The 12659-nt window shown below is 47.2% G+C and overlaps 1 protein-coding gene across 10 annotated transcripts in view; it reads left to right on the forward strand.

Moving 5' to 3' along the window:
- INPP4B (inositol polyphosphate-4-phosphatase type II B) overlaps positions 1 to 12659 on the forward strand; it is a 311591-nt gene that overhangs the window by 214777 nt on the left and 84155 nt on the right. For all 10 annotated transcript variants that reach the window (XM_064149509.1, XM_064149507.1, XM_064149508.1 and 7 more), the window contains 3 exons: positions 795 to 925; positions 5064 to 5168; positions 10283 to 10391. In XM_064149509.1, the coding sequence (XP_064005579.1) occupies positions 795 to 925; positions 5064 to 5168; positions 10283 to 10391 (345 nt within the window). The remainder of the gene's footprint in view (positions 1 to 794; positions 926 to 5063; positions 5169 to 10282; positions 10392 to 12659) is intronic.

Here is a 12659-nt window from a genome sequence, read left to right on the forward strand (position 1 = left end):
ACTGCCTTTTGTAGATAGGCTACTAAAGCCATGCTCCTGATGCGTGTGAGAGCAGAGCCTATCAATGCAGCAGTGCTGAAGGTGGTGGGAAAGAGGCAAAGTTTCTGTCGCAACAGTTTTTAATACTTCTTTAGAGAAGGTCTCTTCCTGTGATGGCAGCTCTGGGGAGCCTGGAAGCCTGCTTGCTTCCAGGGAAGACAGGCTGTTTCAGTTTGTATGCCACTGCTTTTGTGCCAGAGGAGTTTCAGTGAGAGATTCCAGCCCTATTCTGACACACTTTACTGGGTGGCTGAGTTACAGCTGAAATGGCAGATGTTACAGGTGTCCTGGAAACATTTGATTGCAATTAGCAAGTGCTTTGATGGTTTCTAACAAACTTCTTGAAGAGAGACTGTAGGCAGGTAAGAGTCAGCCTCTTCTGCCAGGCAAGCAGCAACAGAAGAAGGGGACAGAGCTCAAGTTGTGGCAGGGGAGTTCTAGGCTGGATGTTAGGAGGAAGTTGTTGGCAGAGAGAGTGATTGGCATTGGAATGGGCTGCCCAGGGAGGTGGTGGAGTCACCATCCCTGGAGGTGTTCAGGCAAAGTCTGGATGGGGACACTTAGTGCCATGGTCTGGTTGACTGGCTGGGGCTGGGTGCTAGGTTGGCCTGGCTGAGCTTGGAGCTCTCTTCCAACCTGTCTGATTCTCTGATTTTGTCATAGATTGAAGTACATGTTAGATAGTTAGATTGGATACATGTTAGTGGATTCATGAGTTAACCACAGCCTTCTCTTTTTTTTGCCTTTTGATACAGGAATCAAGAACTTAAAGACTTGGGAGAGCTTGCTCCTCACTGGGACAACATGCGCAAAAGTGTCATTGCTCACTGTGATCAGATGTTGAGCATGTACCAGGATACTCTGGCAGAGCTGGGGAAGCACACAGGTATGCAAGCAGCCTCTCCTCTTGTGGAGAGGTTCAGAAATAACTCTATTGCCCTGTGAGGACAGGATGAGGGAGCTGGGGGTGTTGAGCCTGGAGAAGAGGAGGCTCAGGAGTGACTTAATTACTGTCTACAACTACCTGGCTGTAGCCAGGTGGGGTTGGGCTCTGCTGCCAGGCAAGCAGCAACAGAAGAAGGGGACACAGTCTCAAGCTGTGGCAGGGGAGGTCTAGGCTGGCTGTTAGGAGGAAGTTGTTGTCAGAGAGAGTGATTGGCATTGGAATGGGCTGCCCAGGGAGGTGGTGGAGTCGCTGTCCCTGGAAGTGTTGAAGCCAAGCCTGGCTGGGGCACTTAGTGCCATGGTCTGGTTGATTGTCTAGGGCTGGGTGCTAGGTTGGACTGGCTGAGCTTGGAGGTCTCTTCCAATCGGGTTGATTGTCTGATTCTATATTGATTGTTCTTAAGTAGTGGTTATACAGCAGCAATAAAATAGCCTCTGTGTTTTAATTTCTTGTGAGTTGCTGATATTGAATAACATAGGGTCAGTCAGAGTTGGAAGGGACCACAAGCATCATCTAGTTCCAACCCCCCTGTCATGGGCAGCGACACCTCACACTAGGTCAGGCCAGCCAGAGCCTCATCCAGTCTGGCCTTAAAGACCTCCAGGGATGAGGCTTCTGCTACCTCCCTGGGCAACCCATTCCAGGCTCTCACCACCCTCACGGTGAAGAATTTCTTCCTAACATGCAATTTGAATATACCCATTTCCAGCTTTGTTCCATTCCCCCCAGTCCTGTCACTACCTGACAGCCTAAAAAATCCCTCTCCAGCTTTCTTGTAGCCCACTTAAGATACTGAAAGGTCACAACTGAGAACAGCCTTAGAGCTGGGATTGCCATTTTTTCTTGAGTCTAGCTTAAGCTTCATGTAACAGTCTACAGGATAATGTAAGAGACAGCTCTGCTTTGCATACCTTTTGTGTAGTAGCTGTTGTTGCCCACATTGTGCCAGAGAAGCACTGGTTTAATATGGGATGAGAAGGCTGTACCCAGTCCAAAACCAGCAGTGTGTGCTGCCTTGCTTTAAGAACCATTAGAGTGTTTGAAAAGGGAGGCAAGCCAGGCATAGGTTTAACTTGATTAACAAAAAACTTGCAGAGTCTGGAAATGGCAGTACTCACAGGGGAGAAAATGCTAAGTATAGGAGATGTGAGTGCAACTTCAGTGCAGACTTCTCAAGTCAACTTATTTCAACACACTCTTTACTATCTCCTTTTCAGAGACTCATGACAAATAAGAGATTTTGCTTTACAGTTTGGCTTCTGTCAGCTTCTTGCTTGGTCTTAGTCAGCACTTTGCCCGAGTTTGGGTTGAAACAGTTCTCACTGTTCTGAAACAGCCTGGGAATTGCAATGCTCAGCTGTCCCTGTGCATCTGTGCTGGGGACCCAGGGCTGCTCGGAAACAGGCACCTGTCTAGTAGGGGTAGTTTGTGATCATCACTACCTCTGCTGGAGAATTTCAAGGTTGCTTTTCTAAGCTAGATCAGATTTCTCTTACCTGGCCTTAGATGCAAAATCCCCAAGTCATGCTGTTGTCTTGGGAAGCCTTATTTTAAGATGAGGTGAACTGGCCCCATTCTTCTTGGAAAGCCATGAAGTGCTTTTGCCTCTGCCTTTGCTTGCAGCCAGAGGTAAATCATAGAATCACAGAATGGTTTAGGTTGGAAGGAACCTCACAGATCATCCAGGTCCAATCTCTCTCCATAGGCAGGGACACCTCCCACTAGAACAGGCTGCTCAAGTCGTCAACCAACCTGGCCTTGAACACCTCCAGGGAGGCTGTGGAGCACAGAATCACCCAATGTGATCTTTGATCACGCTCTGTGCTTCTGTGCTCCACACCCTTCCTGGGCAACCTGTGCCAGTGTCTCACCACCCTCACTGCAAGGAACCCTTTCCTAACATCCACTTGCAATCTCCCCTCTGCCAGTTTAAACCCATTCCTCCTTGTCCTGTCATGACAAGACCTTGTCAATAGTCCCTCCCCAGCCTTCCTGTAGCCCCCTTCAGATACTGGAAGGCCACTCCAAGGTCTCATCAAAAGCCTTCTCTTCTCCAGGATGCAGAGCCCCAACTCTCTCAACCTGTCCTCAGAGCAGAGCTGCTGCTGCAGCGCTCTCAGCATCTTGGTAGCCTCTTCTGGACTGGCTCAAACAGTTCCATGTCCTTTTTGTGCTGGGGGCTCCAGAACTGCACCCAGGACTCCAGGTGGGGTCTGAGGAGGGCAGAGCCAAGGGGCAGAATCCCCTCCCTTGCCCTGCTGCCCACACTGCTATTGCTGCAGCCCAGCACGGGGTTGTGTCTGGGCTGCACTCACACTGCAGGCTCCTGCTGAGCTTTTCATCAGCCCAGACCCCCAGGTCCTTTTCCTCAGGGCTGCTCTCAGCCATTCCCCACCCAGCCTGGATCTGTGCTTGCGATTGCATCCACCCAGGTGCAGGACCTTACCCTTGGCCTGCCTTGTCACAAAGTTGCTATGTGACAGTAGGCAAGTCAGACTTCAGAATTGGTTAGTGTGTGTTTGGAAGCCTGGTAATGGACACAAGCTGTTTTGCAGAAGTACTCAGTACTTACGGATGCAATTCAGCCCAGCAGGAGCTGTGCTTCCAAAATGGAATGTGATGTTGTATTATAATGTGTGCTCTGCAGAATGACAACTTCACTGTCTCATATTGATGCATTGCTTCTTAAATGCTTTGGCCTTAAGTTGTTCTCTACCATTTCAGTGGATAAAAGCATCACCAGTTAAAATCATTCTATAAATGTTTGTCAAGGCCTTAGAAACCACAACTGTACATGACAAATTTGAGGATATTTAGGCAGCCCAGAGAGGTTCTGGAGTCTTCTGGAGACTTTAACAACCTGCCTGAATGCATTCCGGTGTGACCTGCCCTAGGTGATGCTGCTTTGGCAGGGAGGTTGGACTCAGTGATCTCTGGAGGTCCCTTCCAACCCCTAGCATTCTGTGATCGTGTCTTTGTGGGAGGCTTGACCAATATGTTTGAATCTTGATGCCAAAGTAAAAGTTGAAAGCAGAATATTGACTCATTTCTTCTGAAGTGAGCAGCAAAGACTCTAAACTGTCAAGGAGATGGAAAAAGCTACCACATGGTATGGCAACGAGATCTGTTTCATAGTTCCTCTTCAGGTGAACATCAGAGGCAGGTCACATCTTAGATTTTGGCATTTTCTCATCCTGAAAAGTTTAATCTTGCAACAATAATAACTAGTTTAAGAGAAGGACTGTAGATCTTGGTTCATAAATACAGCAAGGTATTTAAAAACAAACTATACTAAAAAAATAGGAGGGTTTTATAGAGGATACTGTAAAGAGATGGAGATCAGGAGGAAGTTCTTCACAGAGGGAGTGATTGGCATTGGAATGGGCTGCCCAGGGAGGTGGTGAAATCGCCATACCTGGAGGTGTTGAAGCTAAGCCTGGCTGGGGCACTTAGTGCCATGGTCTGGTTGATTGTCTAGGGCTGGGTGCTAGGTTGGACTGGATGAGTTTGAAGATCTCTTCCAACCTGGCTGATTCTATGACTCAGTCTTTTCCAGAGCATTGTGCTTCTTGGGATTCTGGCATTTAGGGAGGGAATCTTGATTTGTAGCTTTTCTTAAGCTAATTTCTGCTTCTCTCTTTGACGTTTCCAGGCAGAATGCATAGCCAGGTCAATGGCTATTCTTTTTGCCTGAAGGAAGAGATGTTACTTGGTGAAAAGTGTGGTACCATCCTAGCTCTGCACTTCTGCTTTTAGCACAGAACAGTCCTAATCCACATGAACTGTGACATCATTTCCAGCCAAATGCAGACTGATTTCAGACAGCAGGGGAAGAAAAAGTCTATCACCTGGAATAAAAAATGAGGCTGTTCTGTGAATTAAAAGCTGTTTTGTTGCTTCCAGTGTGGGTACACAGTGGGACTGGGTTAGTGAACCATTCTTCTCCTAATACACAGTTACACATTAAAAGTAAATTAAGGAAGACTCTTAGTGTAGAACTATTGTCCTTGCATTAACAAGGCAACAAAACATCTGTTGGGTGCTTAAGCTAACGACTCTTTAAACTTCTCTTTTTCAGGTTCTTCCTTCAAATCGAGCTGTAGCAAAGGAGAAAAAACATTAGAGTTCATCCCAATAAATCTTCATCTGCAAAGGATGCACGTGCATAGCCCTTGCTTGAAAGGTAAAGTGCTCTCTGCAGAGAAGGCCCCCAGGTATGCTCTAACATACAATTAAACTTGCAGCTCAGGAGTAGAGTTCCCATGAAGATGGTAACACCTTAGCTTTGTACCCAGTTCCCAGGATGGAGATTTCCTTCACAGGCTTCCGATGAAACCTTAAACCCACAGCAGAAAGAGATGTGGTTTAGAGAGTGGGGTCTTGGTCAGTCTGAGTTTCTCACTTAGTGGTTGGATACTGCTCAGCTCAGTGGGTAGGGAAAGATGCTACAGCTCAAAAGCAAGGGAAGTCATAGCTGATGAATTTTTTTAGTACAACTGTGTGCAGGTTGGGCTGATGTGGATTTGGAAGAACACTGAGGAGAAAAGAACATCAGGAGAGCTAGAGTGGCTTTCAAAGGCAATCCTGAGATGCATTTTATGTTGCACACGTGTTCATAGAATCATAGAAGAGTCTAGGTTGGAAGGGACCTCAGGGATCATCCAGATCCAACCCCCTGCTGTAGGCAGGTACACCTCCCACTAGAACAGGTCACTCAAGGCCTCATCCAACCTGGCCTTGAACACCTCCAGGGAGGTTGTGGAGGACAGAATCACCCAATGTGAACAAAGATCACATTGGGTGATTCTGTCCTCCACAACCTCCCTGGGCAACCTGTGCCAGTGTCTCACCACCCTCACTGCAAAGTTGTAGACAGCAACAATGGGGTCACCCCTGAGACTGCTCTTCTTCTATATATATCCTATATATATATATATATATATTCTGTTTCTAAGGGAGCCTTAATGAGCCCAGTGCTGCTAGTGTCTCAATCAGCTTATTCAGTGCTCCCCTGTGCCATATAAGCATTTTCTTAGCGTTAAGTGAAAATAGCTCCCTGATTATGTGAAAATACTGCAAGCTTCCAGTACCTTCTGGAAAGGAGGATCAGTTCCTGTAATGTCTTTTGAGGTTCTTTTTAACAGAAGATTCTGTTGCATATAATTTTAACAGCATCCTTTACAGATAAGAGATTATAATGATACACACATGAGCAAATCATAGCACAGTGACTAATTTGTTGATAAATTGGGATCTATTAACTTGCTGTCACTGTAGAAACACGGAAATTAGACTCTGTAAGTTGGGGTTTTTGCCTTACAAATATGCTCTGCATCTAAGCAGATTGCAGCACAGCACAAACAGTAATTACAGGAGTATTACACTACTTACTGCTTATGTGCAGCCACTTCCTAGTTGGAACACACAATCTTCTGATTGTCTGTTAGATACTGAATTTGCTCAGTGTTTTGTTATTTCTTTTACTAAACAAGCATTTTGACAAGAAGAGGATTTAGAGTGACACAATCTGACAGCCCAAGGTTTAATTCACTTCATCATAGAATGGTAGGGGTTGGAAGGGACCTCCTGAGATCATTGAGTCCAGCCTCTCTGCCAAAGCAGGACCATCAAGGGCAGGCTGCACAGAAATGTATCCAGGAAGGTTTTGAAAGTCTCCACTGGAGACTCCACAACGTTTCTGAGCAGCCTGCTCCAACACCCTCATGCTAAAGTGATTCCTTGTGTTATAGAGTCAAGCAGGTGGGAAGAGACCTCCAAGCTCAGCCAGCCCTGGCCAATCAACCAGACCATGGCACTAAGTGCTCCAGCCAGGCTTGGCTTCAACACCTCCAGGGACAGCGACTCCACCACCTCCCTGGGCAGCCCATTCCAATGCCAATCACTCTCTCTGCCAACAACTTCCTCCTGACATCCAGCCTATACTTCCCCCTGGCAAAACTTGAGACTGTGTCCCCTTGTGCTATTGCTGTTTGGAATGATGATTACAAGTGACCAGAAACTTAATGAATCAAGCAGGTTGGAAGAGACCTCCAAGCTCAGCCAGTCCAACCTAGCACCCAGCCCTAGCCAGTCAACCAGACCATGGCACTAAGCCCTAGCCAGTCAACCAGACCATGGCACTAAGCCCTAGCCAGTCAACCAGACCATGGCCCTAAGTGTCTCATCCAGTCTTTTCTTGAACACCTCCAGGGATGACAACTCCACCACCTCCCTGAGCAGCCCATTCAATTTCTTTCTGAAGAAAACCATTCTGAGAGGAAGGCACTGTGTGTTTATTTGCTAAATTAAAGCATGCAATGGAATGTGTCACTCAATCATCCACAACTTCTACACTGCTTGAGTTTTTGTTTGGCTTTTAATGAATTCTCTCCTTTCTCTTCCAAAAGCACTTTGCTGGTGGCATATGGTTAATCCATAATTGAAAAGGGTACAGAAAGAGATAAATGTTAGAATCATCTTCTAAATTTAGAACTTTGTTCAAATTATAAAACTCTTCCTTTTTAGGATAAGTCTGTCCTTGTTGCAATCAGGTTTAGAAACTGAGGAAGATCTATAAAGAAGACTTGTGTTAAAATCAGGGAAACTCTGCTTATACATGTGTATGGGAGACTGACACCATAGTTGTGGGGGGCTCTTTCTATTTTTTGTGTACTAATAGGGTTCCTCAATATGCTTAGGGTATTGTGACAGCACTATAGTATAAATGTAACAGTAATTGAGGCCACAGGCTGAATAAGAGCTTCCTTCTGGATAAGTCTTCACCATGAGAGTGGTGAGACCCTGGAGTGAGTTGCCCAGGGAGGTGGTTGAGGCCCCGTCCCTGGAGGTGTTTAAGGCCAGGCTGGATGAGGCTGTGGGCAGCCTGATCTAGGGTAGAGTGTCCCTGAGCATGGCAAGGGGGTTAGAACTAGTTGATCCTTGTGGTCCCTTCCAGCTGTGACTGATGCTATGATTCTATGAAATCCATCCCAGAGTAACTATAAGCAAGTCACTGTTTTAAAAGCAGAGCTGGAAAAAGCACCAGGGCTTAGTCTTTAAAATGTTTTCCTATGGTTTCTGGAGTTACCTCTAAGCCAATTCAGAAGGCACTATGTAGATACCCTGATGGGTTCACCTCTTACTTTGCTTTGAAGCCACTGTTGTTTTAAGCAGTAGAACTGCTTAAAGCTGTGATTCTTCCCAGAGAGTGATTGGCATTGGAATGGACTGCCCAGGGAGGTGGAGTCACCACCCCTGGAGGTGTTGAAGCAAAGCCTGGATGGGGCACTTAGTGCCATGGTCTGGTTGATTGACTAGGACTGGGTGCTAGGATGGACTGGATGAGTTTGGAGATCTCTTCCAACCTGGTTGATTCTGTGAACTGCTTATTGTCAAGTACTGATGGAGCTCTGGTAGCCTGAGATGATGCATTATGGATGCATCTATATGAAGACCTGAGAGAATGAGCTAGGTAAGCATCCTGAAGCTCACCTTAGGCTAATGAAAAGATGTCACTTTTCCTTTTATTGTGGAGTCACCAATTCATTAGGGTTCAAATAAATTTGAGTGAACAGGCTTTGAGATTCAGCTCTGGAAGTAAAACATAGTTCATTAACTGTGAATCATTTGTACAATGTTCTTGCTTCTAGGGGTATTTATCATCAGAATGCAAGAGAAACTCTATTTTTAGGAGAGGATTAGATTTTAATTTACATGGAAAGCATCTGTAATGAATAAAACAGTTCCCAGGGAAAAAAATCCTCTAATGTGTCCTTTAGGAATAGGTTTTAAGGATATGAGGCATTCATTCCAACCTGTATTTTCGTACTTTCAGTCAGCTTGGACACATAGGAGGTACTGCTTAGTGCAAACGTGAGGATAAACTTTGAAGGAATAATTATTGAGGTTTGGGATCGTAGAACCAGAGAATCAGTCAGGGTTGGAAGGGACCACAAGGAGCAGCCAGTGCCAACCCCCCTGCCATGCCTAGGGACACCCTACCCTAGAGCAGGCTGCACACAGCCTCATCCAGCCTGGTCTTAAACACCTCCAGCCATGGGGCCTCAACCACCTCCTTGGGCAACCCATTCCAGCTTTTCCCCCCTCTCATGCTCAACAACTTCCTCCTCATGTCCAGTCTGAATCTCCCCACTTCCAGCTTTGCTCCATTCCCCCCAGTCCTGGAACTCCCTGACAGTCTAAGAAGTCCCTCCCCAGCTTTTTTGTAGGCCCCTTCAGATCCTGGAAGGCCACAAGTAGGTCACCTGGGAGCCTTCTCTTCTCCAGCTTGCACAGCCCCAACTCTTTCAGTCTGTGCTCACAGCAGAGCTGCTGCAGCCTCTGAGCATCCTCGTGGCCCTTCTCTGGACATGCTCCAACATCTCCACATCCTTCTTGTAATGGGGGCTCCAGAACTGGTGGCTTTTCATCTGGTAACTGACTTTGTCTGTTCATAAGCATAAAAAATGTGTGTCACGGAGAAGGGCTCTTGTTTGTAGCATTAAACAGGTCATTGTATCTGAGAGTAGAAGCTAAACAAATTCAAACTAGACAAGAAGTGCAGGTTTTTGTTACTTTAAGTGATTAATCATTGGAGCAACTTCATTGGGAGTGCAGTGAATTTGATGTTTAAGGCCAGGCTGTATGGGGCTGTGGCCAGCCTGATCTAGGGTAGGGTGTCCCTGGCCATGGCAGTGGGGGTGGAACTGGCTGATCCTTGTGGTCCCTTCCAACCCTGACTGATTCTATGTCACTTGAAGCCTTCAAATCCAAATGAATGTTTGTAGGTTTGTTGTGTTTTAACATAAAAATGCAAGAGAGATTCTTCCATTCAACCAGAAGGCATAAGCTCGATGCAGGCAGCATTAGCTGTAACTCTGTACCCTGTATTACTCAGGCAGTCAAACTATTCCATCGTGATGATCTCTTTTCACTCTGAAATGCATGAATTTGTGCATCTGGACATGGCTGCAAGTTAAATAATGGAAAGGGTAATAAAGTGAAGTACACTAAAGGCCAGTTTGCTTGGCAGCTTTGTAAACTGCAGGGCCAGAATACTGTTCTGCACTCTGGTGTGTAATTCTGGTGTGGCAATAAATCAGATCAACTTCTGAATGCATGCAGGTGGCTGTATGGAAAAGATTAATTAGCTCTTGATCCTCCTTGAAACAGAGTCTCAATTATTCCATGGCAGTGATATAGACTACTTGTCCCTGCGTCTCCAGGGGTAGATACCATAGCGCTGCCATACCTCGAGCATAGGCACCTACAAATCTCTGTGCTTTGTCCCCCTTCCAGATGCTCTTTATGATGTTATCACCGTGGGAGCCCCAGCAGCACATTTCCAAGGATTTAAGAATGGTGGGCTCCGGAAACTGCTGAGTAAATTCGAGGCAGAAAGGCGAAAGTAAGTATTTGTGTGAGCGGCTGGGAAAGTGTCCTGCATTAAAATGTTAGGAGCTGCCTGAGTAATGAAACAGTTTACCCTGCTGAATGCCTGGAAAATTAGTCTGCTAGGGACAGGGATGCATCCATAAAACATTCCTTTGTATTCCCTGCTTTGCTGCACTGCAAAACTTGAAACACACTTTCATTTTAGTGCCAAGACTTATTTTAGACCCCAAGTGATTGGCATTGGAATGGGCTGCCCAGAGAAGTGGTGGAGTCACTGTCCCTAGAGGTGTTGAAGCCAAGCCTGGCTGGGGCACTTAGTGCCATGGTCTGGTTGATTGTCCAGGGCCAGTGCTAGGTTGGACTGGATGAGCTTGGAGGTCTCTTCCAGCCTGCTTGATGCTATGATTCCTGTATTTCAGGAAGCTTGAGGCATGTCAGTTCTTGAAATCCTGCTGTTCAGAGTGAGATGTCTCTCTGGTAATTCTTGTGCTAAGTGGAAAGCAGCTATAGACAGTTTTTCAATAAGGAAGCAGGAGCTGAAGGTAGCATCTTCATTGCCTACAGCCCTGGGTGTGTGTGAATAAAAAATAGTTTTGGTCCAAGCCAACCTCATGACATTCAACAAGGCCAAGTGTAAGGTCCTGCACCTGGGTGGGTGCAATCCCATGCACAGCTCCAGGCTGGGTGGGGAATGGCTGAGAGCAGCCCTGAGAAATAGGCCCTGGGTGTCTGGGCTGCTGAAAAGCTCAACAGGAGCCTGCAGTGTGAGTGCAGCCCAGACACAACCCTGTGCTGGGCTGCAGCAAGAGCAGTGTGGGCAGCAGGGCAAGGGAGGGGATTCTGCCCCTTGGCTCTGCTCTCCTCTGACCCCACCTGGAGTCCTGTGTGCAGTTCTGGAGCCCCCAGCACAAGAAGGACGTGGAACTGTTTGAGCCAGTGCAGAGGAGGCCACCAAGATGCTGAGAGGGCTGCAGCAGCAGCTCTGCTCTGAGGGCAGTCTGAGAAAGTTTGGTCTCTGCATCCTGGAGAACAGAAGGCTTTTAGGAGACCTTGGAGTGGCCTTCCAGTATCTGAGGGGAGCTAGAGGAAGGCTGGGGAGGGACTATTGACAAGGTCTTGTAATGACAGGATGAGGAGGAATGAGTTGAAACTGGCAGAGGGAAGACTGAAATTGGATGTTAGGAAAGGGTTCTTTGCAGTGAGGGTGGTGAGACACTGGCACAGGTTGCCCAGGGAGGTTGTGGCTTCTCCCTCCCTGGAGGTGTTCAAGGCCAGGTTGGATGAGGCCTTGAGAGACTTCTTGTTGTGGGAGGTGTCCCTGCCTATGGCAGGGGGTTTGAACTGGATGAGATTTGAGGTCACTTCCAACCGAAACCATTCCGTGATCTGTGAGGTGACTAAGAAACTGCTCTGTTCTTTTTCTTCACGAAACCAAAATGAGCCCAAGTGCAGATGAGGGCCTTAACCAGAGTGTCACTTTATTGCTGTCATCAAATGCTTTATTAACCACTGAAGATGCACACAAGTTGTGTATTTTGCTAAGAATTGGATGTATTTGTGTTTGTTGCTGTGGTTGTTAAGATCTTTCAAGCAGCCTCAGCTGTCACTGGTGGCACCCATAGCTGTGACTGCTCTCAGCACTTGGGCCAAGTGTGCCAACCCCAAGTGGTTGGTGGCAAAGCATTCACAAGGCAATGCTGTGTAGAACCCTGCCCTTGGCCTTGTTCAGTCTCATCCCATTGGCCTCTGCCTACCCATCCAGCCTGGCCAGGTCCCTCTGCAGCGCTCTTCTACCCTCCAACAGCTCCACACCTGCTCCTAGCTTGGTGTCATCTGCAAACTTACTGATGCTGGACTCAATCCCCTGGTCCAGATAAGTTTACTAAAGGTATTGAACAGGCCCAGGCTCAGCACTGATCCCTGGGGGACACCACTGGTGACAGCTGCCAACTGGATGTGGCACCGTTCACCATCACTGTCTGGGCCTGGTCCCTCAGCCAGTTCTTGACCTGTTTCAGATTGAATCTGTCCAAGCCATGAGCTGCCAGCTGTGCCAGGAGCTTCTTATGGTGGATGGTGTCAGAGGTTTTGCTGAGCTAGTAATGAGCCCTTGTGAACAAAAAGGACACTGGCATCCTGGAGTGCACCAAGATGAGTTAACCATCAGGTCAAGGGGGGCTCTCTGCACCTCTTCTTTGTCCTGGTGGAGCCTCACCTGGGCTCCTCAGTTCAAGAAGTACAGGGAACTACTGCAGAGGGTGCACCAAAGGGTTGCAAAGGT

Source organism: Pogoniulus pusillus, chromosome 10 (genome assembly GCF_015220805.1).
Source record: "Pogoniulus pusillus isolate bPogPus1 chromosome 10, bPogPus1.pri, whole genome shotgun sequence".
NCBI lineage: Eukaryota > Metazoa > Chordata > Aves > Piciformes > Lybiidae > Pogoniulus > Pogoniulus pusillus.